We start from the raw sequence: 26,232 nt of genomic DNA, 5'->3' as shown, positions 1-26,232 counted from the left end.
ATGGATGTACAACTCCTTAAATTTATTGAAAATTATTGAATGATCTGCTTTGAGTGGGCACATTTCATGATATGTAAATTAGACCCCATAAAGCTGTTTTGTTTTTTTAAATGGGCAATAGGAACAGGAGGGTGGTGCTTAGGCAGGTCTGAGGCCAAGAAGGGTCCCTGGTGCCCGGATATTAGCCGGAGGGCAAGCAGAGTTGAGAAGGAAACTGGTAAGTTTCCCCAGCGCTGCCTTTCTCTGAAGGCCTCACACTGCCCTGGCAGGTGGAGGAGGCTGACTCAGCCACAGCTGTGAGCTCAGGGGAGCGGGGGAGCTGCCATCCACCCCGCTGGGAGCTTACGCCCGCCAGCCTCCCCAACACCAGCCCCCACGCCTCCTGCACACAGAAGCCGCCTGGCCAGCTGGGAGCAGCGGGCTCTGGTGCGCTGGCAGGAAACAGCGTGGCTGGGAGAGATTGCCTGCTGATGGATGGCGGCTCCATGTCCCTCCTCCAAGACCCAGCCAGCTGTGGCCCCCCAGGGCGCCTCGCACCACGCCCACGGCCTGCCTCAGGGCCCAGTGCTCTGGCCCCCATCCTTCCTGGCTGTCCCAGAGCCAAGAGACCAGCCTGTGGGGCCTGGCACTTTTCTTTCAAATGTAATACATGCATCAATGTACCCTTGGATGCACTTCCTCAATCTCCCCACGCCGATCCTAGATAAACGTTTGCACGCGTGCACAAAACGTTCCTTTCAGCAAAAGCAAAACCCCCGAAAAGCTTCCATCAATAAGGAACCAGCTTAAAAACCCTGGTGAGTCCACACTACGGAATAACAGCAGTTAAAAAGAATAACAGATTATTGCGCTATAGTTTTCCTGGCTTGAAAGCACCTCCAAGATATATTGTTGGGTGAAGAAAAGGAAACGGTGGAATAATGTATCCATCAATATTATCACTTACACAAAAATAAAAACAAAAGAATCCCAACTAGCTCCTACTTCTCCACGCCCACAGATACACATCAAACAATCAGCAGCATTGATTTCAGAAGGAAGGGAGAGAGAGACGTTTCAGTCTGCAACTTCTGTGTTTCATTTCTTTACAAGAAGATTGTGTGTGTGTGTTTGGGTCCTTTAAAAAACATTAGTCTGGTAAAAAAAACAAAACAAAAAAAAAACTAACAAACGGAAAAAGTGTTTTGAGATGGTCACCGTGTTGGTGCAGGGTTCAGGGTCCCTTTTCAAAGAGCTGCCAATCAAGGATCTTGTCTAATTCTTGCCACTCCCCGTTGAGGGCCCGGCTCAAACCCCCATTTGGCAGAGTAAGAAACTGGACCCAGAGAGGTGAAGCCAGCTGTCCAGGTCACCCCAGGGCTGAGGGGCCCTGGAGCTCTTTCTAACCAGAACACGGGGGGTGGGGGTTGGGGGGTGGGCAGCGGGCTCTGAAGTGGCACAGCCAGCTCACTGAGCCTCAGCAAAGGGAGGGGGAGTGGGCTTTGCCAGGGAAGAAGGGTGCAGAGGAGCTGATGAACTATCGCCCACGACAAAAATTAGACATCATGATGTGCCTCCCACTGCGTGGGCTGGGCCTGCCACGTCACCCAGCAAATGGCACGTGGGCAGGAGCCCCGAGGGGTCGTGTCCCCTGAGCCTGGGATTTCGTGCTCCTCAGGGGGCTGCACAGCCCAGGCTGTGGGCTCAGTGCTCCCAGGAATGACTCCCTGCTTCTCCCCAGAGCGCTCACAGGGCACAAGCGGCATTGTGCTTCACACAGGCACAAACCCCAGCACCTTCTTGTGTAGTAAATGCTGCCACGTCTCTGTTCTTTCAATGACTGCTTGAGCACCCAGCATCTGGGTGTGCAGAGGCAGGAGCCCAAAGGGACCCAGGAAACATGGCTGGGCCTCTTCCGAGACAGCCAGAAAGGATTTGTATCCAAAGAGGAACCAGAGGCTGCTGAGGGTGAACACGGGACACAAGCACAGATCTCAGATGCACAATGAGCAGGCGTGTCCCCTCAGAGCATGCTCAGAGAAGAGCACATTGGCTAAAGCATGGATCCCCAGTTCATCCTTATGGCAGGAAGCAAACCTACAAGGCCATGGGGCCAGTGGCAACAGCTTGAATCCTAGGGGTTCTGATCCTGGTCTGCCATCTTGGTCAAGGTTCTGAACCTCTCTGGGTCTCAGTTTCCCTATCTGTAAAATGGGTCTTTTTTAAAAATATATATATATAACAAATCTTTATTGTTCAGATTATTACAGGTGTTCCTCTTCTCCCCCCCCCCCCCCCATAGCTCCCCTCTAGAATGGGTGTTTTATACCTGCCTCTTGGGTATGGTGATATCTGGGTCATAGGACACATAATAATATAATTAAATTGCCGAAACTGGTTTGGCTCAGTGAATAGAACGTCGGTCTGTGGACTGAAAGGTCCCAGGTTCGATTCTGGTCAAGGGCATGTACATTGGTTGCGGGTACCTCCCTAGTAGGGGGTTGTGCAGGAGGCAGCTGATCGATGTTTCTCTCTCATAGATGTTTCTAACTCTCTATCCCTCTCCATTCCTCTCTGTAAAAAAATCAATAAAATATATTTAAAGACATATATATAATTAAATAAGAATATAACAAGTACAGAGTATCCATAAAATGTGGAAACATATTTTACCAGTGTGTATATGTGTTTATATGTATTTACTCATTCACTTTGTAAAGTGAAAATGGCCTAGACAACATTGTCTATATTCTTTTGTTTCCAGACTTTATGAACATAGCTATGATTATTTTTATACACATATATTATAACATATATTTATAATTATATCATAATGTTTATATTATATACTACTTTACATAATGTAACCACTCTATTATTTTATTTTGTTATATTTTTATTACATTATTACTCTATTTTATCTTATTATATAATATATAAATATATGTATATAATGAAATGTTCCAGAAATTCACAGGCATTTAATGTTCATAGCAAGCCCTTGAGGTTGATGCCATTATTATCCCCATTTTACAGAGATGGAAACTGACGTACAGGAAGAGAACTGCTAGGGTCACAGAGGGAATGCTTGACACAGTCAGTGTTAGACCCCTGCAGCCTAACCTCAGAGCCTCTGCGATTAACCACCCTACACCGTCTACCTCCGCAGCGAGAGCTACAGAAAAGGCACCTGCACACTGAGCCCCAAAGCTGAAGGACAGGGACTGCACACTGAGCCCCAAAGCTGAAGGACAGGGACTGCACACTGAGCCCCAAAGCTGAAGGACAGGGACTGCACACTGAGCCCCCGCTGGTGGCCAGGCGCTGAGGAGGCGCCTGAGAAATGCCAAGATCCTATGAGCATTGAGCTCTGAGAGGAGAAACCCGGCCCAACCTGTTCACCAAATGTCTAGCAGAATAATGTACAAGACGTAGGTTGTCAGTAAATATTTCTGGCAAGAAAGGAAAATGATGATGTTCGTTAGCCAAAGGCTGGGTTTTTGTTTCCCCCAAAAGAGTCTAAGTAAACCTGGAGCCTTCCCAAGATGTGTGAGGCTGCCAAACCCGGGAGAGGGTCAGACCCTCCGCCCTCCCCACCCCACCCCAGCTCACACCTCTACTGCACAGAATGGGGGGCAGGGGGCAGACCCTGCCCGGAGGCACGAAGGCCCGGGCCGCCAGCGGGCACGGATCGGAGCGCCCACCTTCCTCGGCGTCGTTCCTCAGCGAGGCCTCCAGCAGGGCCACGCTGGCCTCGAAGGTCACCTTCTTCCTGCGGCCGCCGGCGCTGCGCCTCCGCTCCTGCTTGCGCTTGCGGTGCTGCAGGTCCTGCTCGTACTGCGCCCACTTCTTCAGCTGCTGCGCGCGGCGCTTCTGCGCGGCCCGCAGGCGCTCCAGCGTGGGCACCTTCTCCAGCAGCTGCAGCTCCGTCAGCAGGTCCACGTGGCTGGCCATGGCGCCCTCCCGGCGGGGCTAGCACGGGGCGCCCGCGGCCCGGGGAGCGCGGCTCCGGCGGCGCCGGGGCCTCATGGTGCGGCCTGCGGGGGAGACAGACAGACAGACAGGTGGGCAGGCTGGTCAGGCTCAGCACTCCGATCCGATCATGTCACCCGGTCCCTGTTCAAAACACTTTCCCCCTCCCCCTACTTTATTGGGGATATTTTTCTTGTTGTTTTTTTATTCAGATAGAATTGCCCTGTGAATTGTGTAAATTTAAAGTGTTGATTTGATACACGTATACACTGCTGTGGGTATCCATTGCAGTGTTATATCAGGGAACACTTCCATCGCCTCATACCATTGATGGTGGGTGCATTGTTACAACAGGCACGGTTGTTAACATTGTTATAACACAGGATTGATAGTTAATGAATTTGATTACTGGACAATATTCCAGGAATCCGTTTCATGAACATTCCCTGAGGTTAACCATATTCCAGAGTCGGAAGCCCACTGGTTTCTGTCTTCAGACCCATGGGCTCTCTCTCAGACAACGAGGGAAAGGGTCTTGGAACGACTGGAACCTCTCTAGTCCTGTTTTCCACCTATAAAATGTGCCCGACGCCCAGCATTTATAGGATGCTCAAGGAATAAAAAGAGTTGACCAGCCGAAACCGGTTCTGGTGACTCTACGCCGAAACCGGTTTGGCTCAGTGGATAGAGCGTCGGCCTGCGGACTGAAGGGCACCAGGTTGGATTCCGGTCAAGGGCAGGTACCTCGGTTAGGGGCACATCCCCAGTGGTGGGGTGCAGCAGGCAGCTGATTGATGTTTCTCTCTCTCTCTCTCTCTCTCTCTCTCTATATATATATATATATATATATATATATATATATGTGTGTGTGTGTGTGTGTGTGTGTGTGTGTGTGTGTGTATTTTTTTTTTTTTTAAGAGTTGATCAAAATGTCACACACCTAGCATAGCAGCAAAGAGGAAGCAGCTTGGAGGAAGAAAGCAGGGGCATGTAAACGCAGTGCATCCGGGAACCCTCGGGCAAGGCTGGTGGAGAACCGGGGTCAGTCGGTGACAGGGAACCTGGCACAGCTCTGCGATCGCACAGTGTGGAAACGTCTGTTGTCACAAAGGGCATCGGCTGGCCCTGTGCTTCAGGAAGTAATTGTGATCTCCTGGTTTCCCTGCTCCATTCCCATGGCAGGGGGCGGGGTCCTGCCTGCCTTCCAGAGGCTAAAGACCAGGGCTCCGCCTCAGCCTGGACCCTCGCGTGCTCAGGTCGGCTCAGAACGCTCAGGGCTCCCCAGCTCTGAGACTGGAGGTCGGGCAGGCGTCATGGGGCAAGGGCTGGCTTGGCAATACGCCCAGGACAAAGGTCCAGCGGGTCTGAGTAAACATAAGCCAAAGGCAAGGCCCAGCAGGAAACAGCTAACTGGCCTTTTGTTTTCTTTTCTTTTTGGAATGCCTTACAATGCTTTTAAATTAATTAATTAATTAAGCTTTTATTTTGAGACCATTGTAAATACACATGCAATTGTAACAAGTAACACCGAAAGATGCCATGTACCCTTTATCTAATTTATCCCAGTGGTAACATCTTGCAAAATGTTATACAGTATAATATAACTACAGTATAATATAACAACCAGGAACTTGACATTGATGTAATTTATCAATCTTTTTTTTTTAATCCTCACCCAAGGATATTTTTTCCATTGATTTTTAGAGAGAGTGAAAAGGGAGGTTGTCATAGAAGGGAGGAAGGGAGAGGGAGAGGGAGGAAGGAAGAGAAGGAGAGAGAGAGAGAGAGAGAGAGAGAGAGAGAGAGAGAGAGAGAGAGAGAGATTGGTTGCCTCCTGCATGCGGCCCAACTTTGCCGGGAATCGAACCTGCAACCATGACTAGTTTTATAAGAAACTGTAAAACTGTTTTCAAAAGGGGTTGTACCATTTTTCATTCCCACCAGCAACATGAGTGATCCAGTTTCTTTGCCAGCATTTGGTACTGTCACTGGCTTTTATTTTAGCCATTTAGATCAGCGGTTGTCAATCTTTTGGACCTCACGGACCACCAGTGGTCCTGCAGATCACCTGTTGGCAACCACTGATTTAGATAAATATGTTGGTTGCCTTTTTAAAACGAGCTCAGAAGAGTTGCGTTCACAGCCACACCATGTCATCATGATGTCAGACCTCACTGGGAGCTAGTGGACCACATGTCTACTTTGCCCCCTTCCTGGGGTAAAAAGAGCATTCCGGGAACGCCTGCTCTGTGGCAAGTTCTGGTTCAGAGAGGGATGAGGGGCCAGCTCTGCCTCGTAGTAAGTCCCAGTCAGCCAGTCTGTCTGTCTGCCAATCTATCTATAAATTCATTTAATCCTCCTGGCAAGCGAATGAGGTAGGTGCTATGATCATTCCATTTCATAGGCAAGGAAAGTGAGGCACAAAGAGATTATGTAATTTGCCCAACAGCACACGGCTAGAAAATGAACAAGCCAGCCTGCCTGGGGTCATCAGGAAACGTTCTCCAGAGTAAAGGGCGACTGATAACCTCAAAGGGTGAATATGAAGGAGTTCACCAGGTCAGAGGTAGAGACATGGGCTGAGAGGGAGCTTGGCAATGTTCAAAGGCAGGAAGAGGGGCTGACCATCTTGGAGGGAGTTCAGAAAACAACACACACAAACGTGGCTTGAAGAGGATGGCACTCAAAGGGAACAGAAGTCTCGGGGGGCAGTGGTGAACAACTTGTGGCTATAGACCAGACCTAGCCTGAAAGCCCCCTGTGGCCCACAGCATGGCCTGTGCGGTGTTTTACAATATCGTAATTCAGGGCCTGCATAGGAAATGTGGAGACGTCATCGTCAAAATCAAATTTCCAGCTATTCTTAAACATCTCAGGACCTGGCCGTGCTGGGCTCACGGGGCAACAGTCAGCAGGTGTGGAGTGGGGCTGTCCTTCATACAGGCACATACCCTCTAATTTATCATGGTTCCCCCTACTCCCCATTACTCTCACCCGTCCTCCTTCACTACATGGCAACACTTGCTCACTCCTATGGTCATTTGCGTTTGCAAGCCCTGTCTTGGGCAAAATGAGACAAAAGTCTCCAAATACCCACAGGCCCAATCTTCACAAGAAAGAGAAGATAGTCTGTGAGCCTCCCCAGTGCAGAGCAGGACCCAGGTCCGGGGGAGTCGCTGCGTGCACCCACAGAACACACACCAGCCTCCGGAGCTGTCCAGCAAGCAGTGCCACTGGCTGTCTCCGGAGGTAGCCAGTTCTTCATCACTCACCGGACAGTACATTTCCACTATGTCATCGAACTGAGTGCTCTGTAAGATTTCTTTCAGCCCTAAGAGTCTTTACCCAGACAGCTCCTCATTTCTTCATTATGCACTATTTACTGATCACTTGCCAAGTGGGAGACACCAAAAGCATGCGAAGGCTGAAGATAAGAATAACCAGACCCATCACTCACACTGTTAAAGCACTTAATTTCTTTGCAAGAACTCGCCCGGCCATCGTCTCAGCCAAGTGTAACCCTAAGTTTGGAAAGATAATCCATTCTGAAGGAATTTTCAAAAGTATAGGGCAAGGTTTCGTATAGCATGGGCTCAGAGAAAACAAGTATATCCTTTTCATTTCTTTTTTAATCTATCAGGTTGTCTCCAGGAGAGAGTATCAGTTCAGTACTAACAGACCTTTAACATCATTTTTAACCATGCCAATCTCCCTTGCAAACAAAGAGAAAGCAGGCCCCAGGCAAGTGGTTGTGTTCAAGATAGAATGTAATGACATCGTTGTGTTTTCTGTGGATTTGTTCCTTTATAGTCGTGACATAAAATTTCCCTTTTTTTCATAAATCTACTTCAGGGGAAAGCTAGCAACGTGCTAGCAACGAAAAATTAAAGGATGACAACACTTAGTGTTGACAAAGATTGTGCATGATTGACATTTGAAAAAGCCACCTGGCCACTCATCCTCAATGATGACAATCTTATAGAGAAGCATTTGTATGCATTCATCATTTCATCTGAGAAATGGTTATTAGGCATGTGTCACATGCCAGGACGGTGCTAAGGGCTAAGGATACAGCAGGGTCAAAGATGGGCACAGTCCCTGCCCATTGGGTGGATGACACAACAGAGGCACAAGGGAGTGGGTGGCATGCTCCATGGATAGAGGCTGAGCCAGTACCTCCAACCCTGACTCCCAGTGCAGTGCTCCCTCCCTGGGTCCAAGCCTCAGGCAGACCAAAAAGACACTCACTGCAGCGAGTCCCTGGCTCGGGCAGTTTGCTCAGGGTGAAGGAATTAAGGGCAGTTGCCCAGCCCCCTGGAGAAAGGTGAGGACAATGCCTCCCAAGGGCCAGTAAAAGGGGCCAGAGCATATTTTCTCTGACTCTGCTCCCCCTGCCAGCCCCTCCCACCTCGCCCCTCTGGGTTCCCTGGAGCTGGGGCTCCAGGACAGCTCCCTCTTGGCTACTGGTTTTCAGGTGACCTAGTTTTCCCCCATAGACCCACACGCCTCCTCCCACTCATGGCCGAGAAAACCCTGCTTGGTCTAATTAAAGATTTTGCCACCCTACAGCTAACCCAGCAATGGGGCGACTCCCAAGACAAGGTGCTGGCCTGGGTGCTGGGGTAGCCCACAGAGGTGCTGGCTCCAAAGGGCTGACGGCTGGCCCCCTCCTGGAACCTGGGCACATCTGTCTTGTACATCCAGAGCCAGTCCCGGATGGTGATGGGGACACAGCCCAAAGCGCCAGAACTTGGGAGAGCAGCAGCACCATCCACCCTTCAAGGGGGTCCCCGAAGATCTCAGTTGGAGGATAACCAGCTCCTTGAAGACATGGAGCCAGTGTGTTGGGGAAACATCCAGATGGAGCCAAAACCGGTTTGGCTCAGTGGATAGAGCTTCAACCTGCAGACTGAAAGGTCCCAGGTTCGATTCAAGACAAGGGCATGTACCTTGGTTGTGGGCAAATCACCAGTAGGAGCTGTGCAGGAGGCAGCTGGTCCATGTTTCTCTCTCATCAATGTTTCTAACTCTCTATCCCTCTCCCTTCCTCTCTGTAAAAAATCAATAAAATATATTTTAAAAAGAAAGGAAACATCCAGATGGATCATCCTGTGGAGAATTGGGCATGTGGAACCACAAGTCAATGGAGAGGCCAGGCTGGCCAGGCAGATGTGGAAGGGGTCTGCAGGGCCGGTCATGTGTGTGGTGTGTGGTAGTGGTGGGGGCAGGGAGATGTGTGATATGAGAAGAGAAATCAGAAGCAAGGCAGGTGTGTGTGTGTGTGTGTGTGTGTGTGTGCTGTGTGAAGTCGGATAGATGAGTCAAAATAGCCTGGCTGTGGGCAGCAGGAAGTCTGAGGCCAAGGCATTTGACCCTCAGGGAGCAAGAACAGGCCTTGATTCAACATCTGTTGCTGTCTGGCACAGCCTGAACTGACTCCTCTTGCTGCATCCACTAACCCTCACTGCCTCCGAAGAGAGAAACTGAGTCAGTGTACATCGGGGAAGTAAGAACTACACCCCACAGAGCTGAGCCTTGAGGGGAAAGGGAGAGGAAGGTGCTGGGGCTTTGGAGGGGGAGGGGAGGGCGCGGAGAGCAGAGGGGAGAGGAATGGGATGGGCAGGATGCACTACAGAATTCCTCCTCCCCCCCAAAATGAAGACTATTAGAAGAGTATTGTTTGGGGAATGAATGTGCCTCTGGGGAAACAAGAAGAGGAAGTCAGTTTGGTGATGGTCCTTGCAGTTTCCCAGTTATCACTCCCCGCTAGGTCCTGGTTGGCCGGCTAAGTCCAGGCCCAGTGATTGGCTGGGATAGGCACATGACCTAAATTGACCAATCATAAGTTCTTTCTTCCCACTGCCTGCAAACCTGAAGTATGGACACCCCCCTCCACCCCACTCTCCTAGCTGCTGGAAGTGATCTTGCTGTCAGCCATGCAGGACACTGGCCTTTGGATGAAGGCAGCACTTGGGAGGTGGGTGAGGGTCCTTTAGCTCAGGGGCCTCTGGACTTCAACTTTCCGAGCCAATGAAACCCCCTTCATGACTCAAACCAGTTGGACTGAGTTTTGTTACTTGTAACCAAGAGCCCCCTAACAGAGAAACTTGGTTTTTAGGGATGCAGGAATGGGGACCCCAGAAGGAACTGTGGGCTGAAGCAAGACAGTGTCCTCGCTGGGACATACTACCAGGTACCCTCACTTCCCCCTACGGTGGCCACTTTGGGCCATTCAGACCCAAAGCCAGGGCCAGCCTTGAAGAAGGGTGGGGAGGCCAACACCAGGGTCCTGAACCCTGAGATGGGACAGGAGGGCCCAGGCTTTGTGACTCCCCACTCCCAGGGGAGCAGCTTGTAGACACATCTTTGGACTCGTTGCCTTGAGAAAAATAACGTGAAGGAAGGTGAATTCAAATGGAGGCGGCACTAAGATATGAGTCAGACAGTGTCTCAGAGTTCACGCTGCTAAAAGAAAACGTTATGATTTTTTTTTTTTTTTTTAACAGCCCACATCCCATCACATCCGGTGTCCAGGCCTGGGCAGCCACCCAGAAGGAAATCCTTTGCTCCCGAGCTCACGTGCTGCTGCCCCGCCACACCCCTGCAGGAGAGGGCCCCAGCGAGAACAGTTCCTGCCCCTTCTGAGCCACCTGCCCCAGAAGTGAGCTGAGCTTTCCCCTGAGGCGTCATGGAATCTGAGGACCGCCAAGGAGCTGACCTGCCCATCTGTCTGGATGTGTGGCTTTTGAGGCCTGTTGCCTCGGTGTCCAGCGAGTGCAGTCACAATGTCTGCCGTGGCGGCCTGTGCCACAGCTGGGCACCCTGAGTGCCAGCCGCCTTCGTCTCCCACCACGCTGCGGCCCAACTGTCCCTGGCCTGGCTCATGGAGAAGATGCAGTGCCCCCATCCCCACCCCCACCACCAAGGCCTGGGCAGCTGCCATAGGAGCCTCTGCTCCTCTTGTGTGAGGAAAACCAGGGGCGGGTGCTTGGTGTGTAGCGAGTCCCAGGAGCACCTGTCCCACTCCATGGCGCCCATCGAGAGCTATGGGGGAAACTTAGTGTCATCTAACGGCCAAGATGAAGAAAGCCAGGCATTTACAGGACACGGAAGTGAAGGTGCTACTAGTGGAAGAACAAGACGGAAAATCACACTGAGACTCAGTGCAGAGGTTGCAGAGCTACACCACTTCCTGGCTGAAGAAGAGAGGCTGTTTCTTCAGAGGGTGAGCAAAGGAGAGGAGACAAAGAAGAAGGAGAATGAGAACACATTAAAGCTCCATCACATACCCACTTCCTTGAAGAGGTCCATCATCAAGTCCCACCAGGCCAGAGCCAGCTCTTCACCGGGTAGGAGTTTTCCTGATCATGGGACTAAGGGCATCTCATTCTACAGTGCTGGGGGTGGAGGGCCCCTACACACTTTTTTTTTTTTTTTAATATATTTTATTGATTTTTACAGAGAGGAAGGGAGAGAGAGAGAGAGTTAGAAACATCAATGAGAGAGAGTCATTGATCAGCTGCCTCTTGCACACCCCCTACAGGGGATGTGCCCCCAACCAAGGTACATGCCCTTGACCGGAATTGAACCTGGGACTTTTCAGTTCCCAAGCCGACGCTCTATCCATTGAACCAAACCGGTTTCGGCCCCCTACACACTTTTTCTTGTCTTTTGTCTCGTGTCTCTGGCTGTTTTTGTTTAGCCCATTAGCATCTTTGGTCTTGCCACTACGGACTGGTGGGAAATGAGGTTATTTTTTCCCTACTCAAGAACCCACCCTACTCCACCTGCACCCCGCCCCCAGTCTGTATCCTAGTCCAGGGACATCGCTTTCCTAGCCCTGTTCTTTCACTTCTTACATCGTGACCCTTTGTAGTACACCAGTATATCTACTCAGACTCCAACTTCATCCTTTATTCAACTCCCTTTGTGTCCTGTGCCTAGATAGATATGGCCGGCCCTGTTAGTAGCTTTTCTAGTAGCCACCTGCCCCCACTTCTCTGCTTCTCTTCTGGTTGTTTCTAACTGAGCTGTTTGGTATGTGCCTTCCATGTGCTCAGGAGAAGCAGTCCCATGTGAGGTAGGAAGGGAACATTTCCAAGGTGGGAAAATTCCTGGGGAATGATTTTGTAACTTCTAAAAAGAGGTATTTGGAAAGGCATAGTCCCTTTCTGATGCTCACAGCTGTATTGGAACTGAGGAGAGTACAGTAACAGCAGGAAGGAATAAGAAACATGGTTTTTGTTGGCATCATCAAGCTTGTAATTTCCCTGATCCCAAACTTCTCATTATCAAAGATTATCTTTCCCTTTTTGCATAAGGCAATTTTAGTCACATTTTGGCTACTTGAAATCTGAGTATCCTAAGGCACATAGCATGGATAACCCACTATCTGGGCTTCTCTCACTTTTTCTGAAAGTTGACAAACTTGTAGAATCCCAGTTCAATCCAGTCACGTAACTCCTCTTTCCAGTAAGTACTGATATCCTTCACTTTCGTGGATCAGAAAACTGACAGTCTTCCCTCACACTGCTCATGCTATTATTACTCTTCATCACCTGACCAGGTCTCAGCCTTTAAGTGTTCGTTATGTTATCCATTTGTCAAATCCATATATTGTGTATACAAATGTATTAATATGTTGAAAACATTGAAAAACACGTACTTAACCTGGGCTAGCCTCTTCACAAAATGCTTTCCTATGACTCTTGTAACAGCTCAGTGAGATGGAAATTAAAATCCTATTTTTGCAAGTGAGGAAAAAACAACAACTTTAGAATGACTCACTCATTACTGCTTAGCTGGCAAATGGGAGCGTTGGGATTAAATTCATATCTGTTTGAGATGAAAGCCTACACTCTTTTCTACTCGGCATTTATTTGTAAGCATTGATCGAATGCAGATTGTGGCTCTGCATCATCTTTGTTCCTTATTTTCTTACATGTTCTTGTCCTACGTACGTGTTTTTCTCACTTCACCTTAGCACTCGCGATTGGATGCACTCAGGGAGATTGTGAAGATTGTTGGTTACTTTTAAAATAATAACTGTTTTGTCATAAAAGTGGTGTACTTATTGAGATTTGGAATGCACAAAGACTGTAAAGAAAATTAAAGTCATTAATTATAAAAACAAAGATTTTTTTCCCCTTGTTCTTAAGCTATTCTTCTTCACACAATATTGGCAGCCGCCTGGAGGAAGGCAGTGAGTGCGTTCTCCCTGCGCTTCCTGTCGCACTGAGCACAAGGGGGAGAGGAAAACAAAGCACAGCCCAGGCTTCCCCTCGTCCTTGGTCCTTGGAACCCACTTTCTCTCCTAAAGAATGCACTGTCCCGCCCTCCCATAGCACACTTATCTGAATAACAGCCTCCCCGCCCCTCCTTTCCCCCCCCCCCCCCCCCAAATCCCAGTATAAAGATGCTTTACTCAGGAGCAAAGAGACTTCTGGGGCCCTGGGTGCTCCAAATATCTGAATTAGAAATTGTCTCCCTCAACCCCATTCTCAGGGAATGTTGTGGACTGACTGTCCTGTCCCTTCTGAGATGAAACTTATCGACTTCAGGTGTAGTCATCCTAGACACACTTCCTGCTTTCAATCTGTTGTGGGATGTGGGTTGCCAAGGGTCTGCTCTTTAACCCCATCTCTCCCCACTGAGCTTCTTCATGGGGGCCCTAGGCTTGGCCCTGACTTGTCACCTTGTCACTGTCCTCTGAAGGCCCAATCTGGCAAGATCTGAGGGCAACAGGACTCAAAAATCACCAAGAACAAAGAGTGATCAAGTAACGGGTGTATTGTGAGCTCTGTCAGGGAAAGAATCATGCCCAGCATGGGGTTAAAAACCCAGCTGGCCTCTCTCTGAACGGGATGGCCATACTGTGATTACAGGGACTAAACCTTAACAAAAGCCATGAGGGAAAGGATTACCTTTGTTCCAAGTCTCTAGAGAACAGAGTTGGGATCAGGGACAGGCAAAATGAAGACCTAGGATCAGCCTGACATGAAGAAATTATCTCATGTTAACAATTCAACAAAATCCAGCCATGGCACCATGCAGGGGTCCCCACCCTCAAGCACCCCATGGCCACTAAGGAGATCACTGAGGGAGAAGGTCTGTGTAGGGGTGTAGGTGGGACTTGCCCAGTGAGCCCCAATCCTGGCCTGGCAGACAGATCATCTGCACTGGCAGCAAGCACTCGATCATGTGTATTTGCAGTCCAGCACTTGATATCCACCAGGCTAGGCAGCCTGTTAGAACCATTCCAAGTAGATACTGATTGATGGTGTTTTGGATCCGCTCTGCCTGTGAAGGTGATACAGCTTTCTCAGGCTCAGCTCCAGGAAAACTTCAAAGGAAGCCACAGCTCGAACAGGTGGAGGAAAACCCATGAACATATCAGTCTTCCACGCTGAGCTTCTCCCCGAGAACCTGAACCCACAGAGAGGCCCACACACTTGTGGGTAAGAATGCCAGTGTGTGGGAGGCTGCAGGGGACAGAACGAAGGTGCCAAGGATGGGGCACACACGAGGCTGACACGATAGCTACGAATGCATTAGTCAGTCACAGTGACAGTGCTAAACCAAACAGCCAGCCTTCTAAAGAAGCTTATGTAATAGCTAAGCACAGGGAAATGAGAGTCGAATTACATATACTGTTTCTCCGGCGTGGGGGACTGTGGTCCACTCCCTCCCTTCGCAGGGAGACAAATACTCCCTTTCCAGCTGGAGGGATCGTTTTTCCAAAGGAGGCTACACTCCCGCCTGGGTGACACATTTAGCAAACGGGACAGTCACTCCCATAGGCTAAGCCTGGAGTGGCCTGTCTCCTCTGTCTCCCTCTCTGAGCATGACACCCTTGGCCCAACTTTGGTGTGCTCTGCCAGCTCTTTGTTTTGGCTACCTGGAGCACTGTGAGGGCAGGGGTTATGAGGCCATGTATGATAGCAGGAGGAATGAGTGTTTGATTGATTGGTAATGCCTGCCACAGATAAAGGAGTGGGAAGTGGTTGTGTGTACACTGAGTGTGCAACTCAGTTATATATCACGCTTGCCTAAACTTGGATTTCAACACTTGCCTTTGCCCCATTGTTCAAAATCCTCTCGTCTTAAACACAAATATCTAAAAAGTTATTAGAGTGAGTGGAAGCGCCCCTCAAATCCTAGTATAGCAGCCAGACAACAACTCAAAATCGACATGGCCCCAATGATAGACATAGATGCAAGAATAGCTTAGGTTCTAATAGGAATTTCTCCAGTAACTTGCACTAGGGGGTTGAATGAAGAACTGTAGTCCATCCCCCTGAGTTAATTAGATCCAAGTTCTAAGAAGCTGCCATCTTTACTTGAGCCAACTCAAGCAATGGAAGGCAGCCCCTGCAGCTGGCTGCCACCTCTCCCGACTCTGTCCCCGGAGAGCAGGGAGATAAGCATTTTGGATGGGGTCCATTCTTGAAGGGGGAGGGACAAAGGCACTACAACCAGCTATGGATCACTGTCTTGTCCTTTCCAAGCATCTTAGACCCACACCATTACCAACATAAAGGTACCCCTAGCAAGCTAGCTCTTCCCTTTTAGCCAGGGGTGTTCTTAGCCAATCAGGAAATAGCTGGGATGGGAATTTTAAAAAGCTTTTCATATTGTTTGTTCACTGATGTTTAGAGATTAATTCCAATGGAACAAGGACAATAGAAATCACAGAATTGGAGTCAAAGGAGAGAGTCCTCCACTAGAGGAAGAAAGGATGAGGAGGGGAAGAATTAGAACAACGCAGAGAATGGATACCAATACACTGCACAGCCAGTAAGTGGTGGAGCTGGGATTTGAACCCAGTTCTGCTTAATCCCAAAGCCTATGTACATAGAAGAAGAAGAAGAAGAAGAAGAAGAAGAAGAAGAAGAAGAAGAAGAAGGAGGAGGAGGAGGAGGAGGAGGAGGAGGAGGAGGAGGAGGAGGAGGAGATAGTAAAGAAGCACACACAAAAAACACATCAGTGCTTTAAAAGACCTGCCCTATGAAATGCAAGGAGATTTCAGAAAATCTATAGTATTCATGATCAGGGAGATAAGAGGACATTTTAAAAAATGTTTTAATTGATTTCAGAGAGGAAGTGAGAGGGAGAAAGAAATAGAAACATCAATGATGAAAAAGAATCATTGATCAACTGCCTCCTGCACACCCCACACTGGGAATTGAACCCATAACCTGGGCATATGTCCTGACTGGGAATCGAACCATGATCTCCTGGTTCATAGGTCAACACTCAACCACGGAGCCACACCAGGCTAGCTAAGAGGACGTGTTGACTAAGAAACCAGACAGATCAATTTGTAATTGAACAAATACTTGTTGAAGTCAGTATAGAATAAAACATGTGCTTAATGAAACTAAAGATAAGCATCACAGAATCTATAAAACACGTAACTGAAATGAACCCAGAGATAAAGAAGGCAGGGTAATAATGGCAGCGTCTATGCACAGCACAGCTTCCCCGTGTCAAGCTCTTCACATGTAACATCTCTTGGAATCATTGCCCCAACTCTGCATTGTAGGCACTGTCACCATTTCAAAGAGGAGAAAGCTGATGCTCAGAGGGGTTAAAGGATTTGTAACTTGGGCCGAGGGTCCAGTTGGTGGCTAGCCTCTCTTCTGATTGGTCTGTGCCTGAGCCATGATGGATAAATATTTTGAATAGCTCCCCTGCTTAAAAACAAACAAACAAACAAACAAACAAAAAGCCAGACAAGGAAGATAGCCCACAGGAGCACAAATGAGAGCAACAAGAGGAATCCTTGAAGGAGAAAAAATGAAATCTATGCAGAGTGAGGATGATAGTGAAGCCATAACTTCCCCTACTATTAGAGCTGCCATCACCCTTTGGAGGCGTAAGCAGGAAATATCTGTACCTCATCCTAAATTTCCTAAAATCTGCCTTCCAAAGCCCTGTGGGCTCAGCCCCCTATCACCATTTTCTTGGTGAACACTTTCTCATTTTCTACTTCACCCAAACCAGATTCATAAGAGCAACCATCCTCATAACAGCAACTGTCCTCTGTGCTCTACTCTCTGGGTGATGCAATTGTCAGTAGACAAGTCAGAAAGTTCCCAGATGCTCTGCATTTTGGTATGAATTTTCCACCCCTCATGCAGTCTTTGAAGTCTCTGAGTGCTGATTTGTGACCTGCCAGGTCACCACAAAGAGAAAAGCAAGCTGCAGTGGACTGCCTTTACATTGCTTCGGTTCCTCCCTGCTTTGATCTCCAGCCAGAGTTCCTTCACTTTGATTCCCTCCTCTTGGATCCTCTTGGATGTAAGAACTCCAAGCATACCTCTGCTTCCCCTTTGACCAGCTGTATTTCCATTGGACATGATACATTCTTTGTAAGCCACAGAGTCAATCCCATGAAAGCGCTGCTACCATCACAATTGAATTTATCTCCTCATGTTGAAATCTTTGGTTCAGTTTGTTAGCCACTTTGGTCTACATTCAGATAGTTGGGGTCCTAATATTATTTCAATCATCTCATCATTTTCTCCAGCAAATTACGGAAAATCCTCTCTAATTGATACCTGGTGTTACCAATTAACTAGTTTCAGAAAATTGTATCCCCTAATACACTTTAATTTTCAATTTTAAGCCACACTCATTTAGTCATTAGATACTTATTGCCATCTACTATATGCTAAGCAATAAAATGGGGTTGGCAGTTCCAAGGATCTCTTTTTCTTTAGTTATATATTCTTTTTTTTTAATTGATTGGGGTGACATTAGTCAACATGAACATAGGTTTCATGTGTGGGTTTCTATGTTACAAGTATATATTCATTTTTAATTTAAATTCTTTATTGTTTAAATTATTACATATATTTCCTTTTCCCCCCATTGCCGAGAATATCTTAATGAGCAAAATTATTTGCCAGAAAGGTTCTGCTTCTAGTAATGGCAAAGTAGCTCTTAGAAGACGTCCCCTCTCACATATAAATTCTGGAGAGAGAGACAGTGAGACAGAGAGAGAAGGAAAGAGAGAGAGAGAGATTACTGAAAGGCATTTGATTTGTTCAGTAACAAACATACATAAACTTGAGGGAGTTAACCCTTGAAAGGAAGAAACGGCAATAGGTGATGTCCCTATTTTTATGGCTTTTGACCCGAGGACAGACCCAAGTCAATGTTGCACATGGACTACAATTTGGATAGAAATCTTCATTCTTAATTTTTGAGGAATTAGAGGCCGGAGTTCAGGTAACTACAGCTGGAAAGTAAGGAGAGACATCCCAGAAAAGAGTCACAGAACAGTAGCCCCATATTCTGAATATATATTCTGCCCAAATTCCCATGAATGATGCATGTATAGGGCAGGTTTCAAACACCCAAACTAAAGCTAACAGAAGTAAAGACAGATTTCAGTTAATGCCCACTCAAGAGAAATTGAGTTTAGAATTTGAGTTTGGTAATAAATAAATAATTACTGTTTTTGAGAAATATCGATTCAAGAGTCTCTTCAAGTCTCATTCACAATACTCGTATGTAATACAAAATTACTAGGGGAAAAAAATGTTTTAAACAAACAAAAATGTGGCCCAAACTCAAGAAGGAAGATAACCTATTGAGATGTACCCCAAGAGGACCCAAGATGTTAACATATGAGAATCTTAAAGTTGCTATTATAATTTTGCTCAAGGGTATAAAGGAAAATATGCTTGTAATAAATGAACAAACAGGAAATATCAGCCACTGCATAGAAACTAAAAAAGAACAAAAACTATTAATCAGATCAGCTAAATCCCCACCAACACCTTCCTTTGCACTGTGAGTTGTGCTTTTCACTAGGGACAATTACACAGTGCTAACATTGACTTCAATGGCTTTTTTTTGGGGGGGGGGGGGGTACTTTCCAAGTACAAGGTATTGGGCAAGTTTTGGAAAGCTAATATACAATACAAAATCTTAAGTTCTGGTCACACAAAAAAACATCTTTTTATCTGACAGCATCTCTCTATTAGTTATAGGTCACACACACACACACACACACACACATACACACGGCACTTCTCGTGTCCTACCTTCTCTTTCAGGTCTTAAATCAGAAGAAGAAACTGAAGACCTGCCATGGCCTCTTTCCAGCTCTCAGATCACTCCTAATGGAGCCATTTGCCCCGCAAAAAGCACAGAGGAGTGAGGGAGAGGGGCAGGCTGTCAGGTTTAATACACCCCACATTCTCCTTCCTCCACTAGATGGTTAGACAGACCAATTCTGTAAAAACCTCTAGGTACAGAAATAAAAGGGAGTCCATGGGGAGGCACTGGCCACTGTAACATCTCTTTCATCCAGTTTCATCAGCAGGTGTTTAGCTTTTTCAAAATCTGGGAAGAAAGAGATTCTCAAACTTGGCTACATGTTGGAAACACTGGAGATGCTGGGGACATATATTAGGATCACAGAGCAAGACTACTATATATCCACCAAAATGGCCCCAAAAATGTTTTTGCATCAGAAAATGGCAACTGTTGGCAAGATTCTCCTACACTGGGAATATAACGATACAGTCACTTTTAGAACTTCTCAGCATATCGTGTGAAGCTGAGCGTACACACACCTTATATCCCAGCAATTTCATTCCTAGGAATGTGTCCAACAGAAATTTCTATATACACTTTCCAACGGCATTTACAAGAATTTAATAGCACTGTTTATAACAGTCCCAAGGTATAAACTGTCCAAAATGCCCACCAATAGGAGTCTAGAAAAGAATGATGGTGCGTTCACACAGGGGAACATTGTGAATGAGAAATGAGAACGAGCAATAGACAATTGAACTCTCACAAGGTTAACCAAAATAAGCCAAATACACACACATACAAATACACATAATATATGATTCCGTTTATGTAAAACTCAGTAGCAAGCAAAACTGACCTATGTTATTAATCAGGATAGTGATTTTGGGGTGAGAGTGATTGGAAATGACATAAGGGGTACTTCTAGGATACTGGTTATGTGTGTGTGTGTGTGTGTGTGTGTGTGTGTGTGTGTGTGTGTTTAGCAGGATATGGGTTAAAGAGTCATGCTCAGTTTGTGAGAAATCCATCCTTTATTTGTCTTACGTTAACTCATTAAAAAAATGTGAAATATTGATGCCTGGGTCCCACCTCCAGAGAGTCTGGTTTAATTGATCTGAGGTGCAGCCAGGCATCAAATGTTTGAAAGCTCCCCTGGTGGGCCTACCGTGCATCCAAGAACCAGTGTGTTAGAACTTGGCAACCCTCCCTCCTATTTCTTGGAGCAGCAAGTGCCGCTGTTTCTCTAGAAAGACTAAAGCAGATGTTTTTTTTGTGGAACACGGGTAGCTCCAGGGAAGGTTAATAGGCGTTTCATGGAAAAAGAAGTCCATCATCAAATGTTTAATTTTTAAAAAATTCTAATTATCAACTGCGTTTCTGGAGCCAAGTGCTTTATCGACACGATCTCATTTAATCCTCACAATGAGCCTACGATAAAGGTGCTATTAATCTCTATTTTACAGAAGGGTAAACCAAAACACAGTGGGATGATTGCCAAGGTCATACAGCCAATAAACAGCAGTAATTCACAGATTTTTCACATCCACATGGGCCTTGACACTGAAGCCCGTGCTCGTTACCACTGTCCTCATCTGCCTCTCTGGGCAGTACTTGGCTGTAGGACTGAACCCAGCTTTTACTGGGCTCAGGTGAGTGGTGGGTTATACAGCATTCCCCAAAGTGGTTTCTTCGTCTCCACCCCTTACCTTCCAACCCACCATCCACACCACTGGCACTTTTTTTTTTCCATTATGAAACCAAGTGTGATTCTGTATTTCCATTGTAGGGAAGCATTTAATCTCTCTGTTGCCTATAGGGTCAAGTCTAAACTCCTCAGCCTAATGGTTCAGGCCATCTAGTGTGTGGCTTTGACATTTTAACTTTATGTCTGGCCATCCTAATGTCCCAAAGTCACTAAACTCTCAATTTCCCAGCTACACTGAACAGTCTGATGGGTTCATATCCCCGCAATGGTCCCCACCATTTGCTGAGACCCTGCTATGTGTCAGGGTCTACACATAACTTTACTCTCCACAGTGAGCCATGTTAAACAGGTCTCATTATCCCCAATGGATAGATTAGAAAGTGGGGGCTCATCTTGACATGCCCAATGTCATAACTCAGAAGTGACAGAACCAAGATTTAGATTTCTCTCCTCAAAGCCCATGCAGGTTTCACTACAGCACACCCACCTCCTCACCTTCATTCATGCTATTCCATGGAGTGGCAATACCCTTCTTTCTCTCCACCTGGCAGTCTCTTCTCTGTTCTTCGAGAGCTGGTGCAAGTGCTGTAATAATCCTATCTATCATCTCTTAAGTGCTTTCCAGGCACCATGCTCAGCACTCCACTTGCCTTGTCTCAATGCTCTTTTTATTCCCTCTGAATTGTTCTTTATCTGCCCTGTGCCAAATGGGTTTCTTTCTCCTCTCTAGTTCCAAGGCATGTGACCACATCTCTATTGTGACGCTCAGCACTCTTCAGTCATTGTTAGTTTCCAATCTGCCTCTTCCATTGGACTAGATGCCTTTGATTGACAAGGCATATATGTTATTCACCTGTACATCCTGCTAGAGAGCCATCCAGCATATGGTAGGCATTTCAAAACTGAGAGAGTTGTCAGAAGGTGGGAAACTGAAAATTCACAGATTTTTTTTTCCATCAGTTCTATCGCAGGGAGTGGTCCTTGGGTTTGGAACCAGAGCTGTAGCATCAAACAGACAAAATAGACCAGGCTTCTGGGAGAAGAGGTCACACTGAGGGCCAGTCCCAGGACACGCCTCGCCTGGCTCCCACCTTGCCTTCCATGAAAGGATGAGATGGGATTGGCCCTGGCTGCACGGGCAATCTTCACCTCTGAATGCCTTTCCATTGGCTCCACACATCCCTGCTTAGATGGTGTGTAACAAAACAATGGTTAGGCTCAGTCCACAGCACTGTTTAAGAAATTCTCAACTGCTCCTTGCCTTGTCCTGCTCTTAAGACACCCCCGTGAATGAAGATCTCCAGGACAGGTGGCCCAGAGAAAATGAATAGCTAAGGTGTGGCTCCCCAAAGGTGAGTAGATTAGCTGGTCATACCCCTTTCTAAATAGGTCTATTCTTTTTTAGTTGGAGGCCCCTTCACAAGAAAAGAGCTGTCTTTGGTGCTCACTCATCGCACTGAGCACCCTTTCAGTGTACCTGGTCTACACCAGGTGCTGTTCAGAGCACTCCGCCCTGGAACTGGGATAACAGCCTGTACGTGCCACCAACATCCCAACTCTATGAGCTCCAAGGCTGTCCATTTTTAAAGCCAGTCGCTGCTCCTCTGCTCTCACTCTTACTGGACTAACATGCATTTGCCCAGGTATGAGTCATCGGTATAAGCACTCCCAGCTGCGAACTCAGGGGGTTTCTGCACAGCCTCCTTCCAACAAACCCCTCTGGGAAACAGGGGAGCCACCAAAGAGACTATTTCAAAATCAGTTGCCCTTTCCTAACTGCCCCCTCTTCTGCTGCCCCCACGAGAGGTTAGCTGCGTGATTTTTTGGCTTCTAATCAAGTCATTTTCTTTTGAGGATTTCAAGTCCCATCTCACCCCCATCATAATGCACATTGTATTTTAAGAATTTGTATGCGATATTCATGAAGATAGAGTTTACCAGACAAAAAGTTAGCTTCTTTATGCTCTTCTTTAGCACACTTGAACCACACTGTCTTTCTCTTTTTTGTTGTTGTTGTTAATCCTCACCTGAAGATATCTTTCTATTGGTTTTTAGAGAGTGGAAGGGATGGTGAGGGACAGAGAGACACATCCATCTGAGAGAGACACATTGATTGGTTGCCTCCTACAGACCCCACGACCAGGGCCGGGCATGGAGCCTGAAACCGAGGTACTTGCCCTTGATGGAACCCTTCCGTCCTGTGGGCCGATGCTCTATCCACTGGGCCAAATCGGATAGGGCTTCTCTTATTTTTATTTGCCCAAGTCTTTGATTACTCCAGGAGGCAGGGATCAGTGTGAGGGAAGCAACTGCTTTAACATAATTTTATGTCTTTCATTTCAAGAATAAAGCCAGGTAAAATGTAGCTCTTAAATATGTAACAATCTTTATGTAGGCCCAATCTAAAGAGTCAAAATTTGAATTACTGTGGAACCCGACTCAGAAACATGTTTTCCATTTTATTCTTTCAGACTGGCAAAACTTAAAGTTATTTAATACTCAGCTTTGGAAAAGGGGATGTATTCCCACATACTGTTGATGGAATAGAAATTGGTTTGGCCTCTTGGGAAGACAATTTGACAACGTCTGTCATAGCTCTAATTGCAGGAAGTTTTCCTTATAGAGAAAACCATGCCAGTGTACAAAAATAGACACTGTACAAGCAAGGGTATTGTAGCATCCTACATTGGTAGCAGGAAAAAGCTGGAAACAACCTCAACTGTCAGCAAGGAAGCAGAAATAAATTATGGTAAAGTTTTATTGCTGGAATATCATGTAGCCTTAAAGACTGAGGCATCTCTCTGTGCGCTGACATATGCTAAGATAAATTAGATGGGGGGGAAAAAAAGGGAAGTTTCAGAAGAGTGATCTATAGATGTGTTAAAAAGAAGAAAAAAAAGGATAAACATGTAAATGGATATGGGTCTGTCTATGCACCAGAAATTTATGGAAAGATACATAAAACATTCAGGAATTTCTTCCGGGGGTTGGGGGACGAGTGGCTGGTGGTAATGGATGGGGAAATATCACTGTCCATTGTCCACGTGTTCATATTGTTTAAATTTTAATAATGCATTTGTATTCTTTTATAATTAAAAAGCATAAAATACAGCAATAAGAAAACAAAAGCTGAATTTTATATGTTAAAAAAAAAGCTAATGAAAATCCAGAGGCAACTGTCCCAGTTCCAGAAGGGCCGTGGAGATGGCGACAAGTCACCGTGAAGGACCACGAGCCCTGAAGAGAGCAGGTTTGAGAATGTGTGCCTTCTATTTGCGCTTGGACCACAGGAAATGAAGCCAGTTCTGACTGAGACTCTGAACCATCCTAGGAGCCAAGAAATTCTGAGAACTCCTCAGGGTGGCCCAAACACTAGGGCCTCTACCCTGTGCCAAGAAGCGAAGGCTCGGGATGCCTAGGTATGTAATGACACAGGTGATGTGGGTGAACAAAACAATGGCTCCGGCCAACGGGGACATCAGCAGCTCAGGGCTCTGTGCACCTACCCCCTCTACTCTGGAGCCATCTGTGACTCCCAGGGACCAAGTTCGCTGATACTAATGTAATAATAATAGTTGAGATGTACATCCTATGTGCCAAGTAGAGTCTAAATGGTCAATCATATCATCTCATGCTTTCTATTATTCCTGTTACACAGCGGGAAACTGAGGCTTAGGCAAGTAACTTGCTCAAAGTTGTAATAAGTGGTGGAGGCAGAAATCAAACCCAGGTCTGACTCCAGAGCCAGCCAAGGTCACTACCAGCCTTCCCTCATTTGGGGAAGAACTGAAAAAGGGCACTCCCTCAGCGTACAGACACAGAGAGCCACAGAGAAAAGCCAGACACTATAATGATCACCTGCATCATCTTTGAAGCCAGATAATCTGGGTTCAAATCCTTGCTCTGCCACTTACAGGCTGTGTGGCCTGTGGAAAGTCATTGAACCTCTCTGTGCCTCACTTTTCTCTGCAGCACAATCAGTAATAATGCCGCCCCTAAGAGTTGCTAGGAGAACTAACGAGCTAAAAAGACAGTGATCAGCTCATAATAAGCACCAAATGCTAACAACTATTATTCATATATTTTTAAAGATGCCCTTTCTTCCAGGCAGATGCAAGTCTGCAGGGTGTAGAGTTTGGCAGGTGGAGCAGACTAGGTTTCAGCCTCTCCCTCAGTCAGGAGCCATCAGGGAGTATATGACTCTACAACCTTACACTAGTCCTGCTGAGCAATTACCTCCCATGCACTGCCAGTTCTTCCTCCTGGCTACCTCTCTCCCAGCCCGGCACACTTTTTAAAAATGTGGGTTCCCAGGGCCCATCCTGGCTGGTTCTAATCCAGGTGGATTGGGCTAGGGCCCTAAAGCACCCCCCAAAAAAATAAATTTAAATTAATTAACTAATTAATTAATTTAATTAAAACAAATTTTAAAAAAACCAGGTGACCCAGAAAGGGTGGGTTCCGGACACACATTTCTGGAAGCACAAGAAGCCCCTCACCCTTCCCTCTGGCTGGGTCAGTTGCTCCTTGAGAGCCGGCAGCCATCCCTTCACACTCGGTCCCAGGCCTGGGCCCTGGACAAGGCGCGCAGTCAATACGTGACTCTGCAAGCCAGCCAGCAGAGCAGGTGGCTGTGCACGCAGGCATGACAGGCTGGGTTTCCTTTTGCGCTTGAGCGGGTTGCACCAAGGACCCCTCACTTTGGGATCCTCAGACCCTGCTACTCCAAGTGCAGTGGACAGACCAGCCAAAGGACTTCCCCTGGGAGCCTGTTAGAAATGCAGGCCCTCAGTCCCCAAACCTACTGAGTCAGGAGCCCCGAGACGATTCATGAGCAAGTCTGAGACATCTACCTGAGATCCCTTCCCCCATCAGAATAAACTCTGACCAAGGTGCACCTCTGACCCGTCCAAATGCCGTTGGGGGATAATCTTTTCCTTCAAACTCCCGGAGAGCCCACGAATGACACCGCCTGATCCTTTCAACAGCCCAGCTCCAATCTCAGCAGCCAGCCTGGGGCTCACGGTGAACCTTTGCTTTAATCAGTTATTAATTTCAAAGGCCCAATTAAAATACGCCTTCTCAATACATTGAAAGGGAGACAACAACTGCGGCCTTTACAATGCCGGGGTGTAAGACACTCCCTTCTTTTGCACAGAGCCGTGACTCCTGCTTCCCTGGCCAAAGCCATCCAAAGACATCGGATGGCCCAAAGAAAACAAGCCGTGTCTTCCGGTTGGCCAAGCTTTAAGTGATCGGGCAGATTTTACGCTGGAGCTCGATCTCATTAATCCAAGGCCTATCTCGGTGCTGTAAATGTCAGTGGAAAATAGCCATTCAGTGGGTTTCCTTCATTCCACCAGAAAGAGAAAAAACAGGAAGCTGACAGCAGCTGTGCCCCAACTTGGCAGATCCCAAGGGCCCAGCTGACAGGGCGTTCCTTGTCAGCACCTATGTTCCCCCGCCCCGGCCTGCTTGTCCAGATAAAGGTGGGTCCTGTGTCTGCATGAGCAAAAGGCAGC

The 26,232-nt window shown here is 47.1% G+C and overlaps 1 protein-coding gene across 2 annotated transcripts in view; it reads right to left on the bottom strand.

Annotated features, from left to right (window-relative positions):
* Positions 1-26,232, bottom strand: part of PPP1R16B (protein phosphatase 1 regulatory subunit 16B) — an 88,619-nt gene that overhangs the window by 56,222 nt on the left and 6,165 nt on the right. For both annotated transcript variants that reach the window (XM_084887990.1, XM_084887989.1), the window contains exon 2: positions 3,684-4,016. In XM_084887990.1, coding sequence (XP_084744116.1) covers positions 3,684-3,933 — 250 coding nt within the window. In that variant the 5' untranslated portion in view covers positions 3,934-4,016. The remainder of the gene's footprint in view (positions 1-3,683; positions 4,017-26,232) is intronic.

The sequence above is a fragment of the Pipistrellus hanaki genome (genome assembly GCF_964339955.1).
Source record: "Pipistrellus hanaki genome assembly, chromosome: 6".
Taxonomy (NCBI): domain Eukaryota; kingdom Metazoa; phylum Chordata; class Mammalia; order Chiroptera; family Vespertilionidae; genus Pipistrellus; species Pipistrellus hanaki.
Note: the sequence above shows the minus strand (reverse complement) of the source record. Positions and strands in the feature narration are given on the sequence as shown.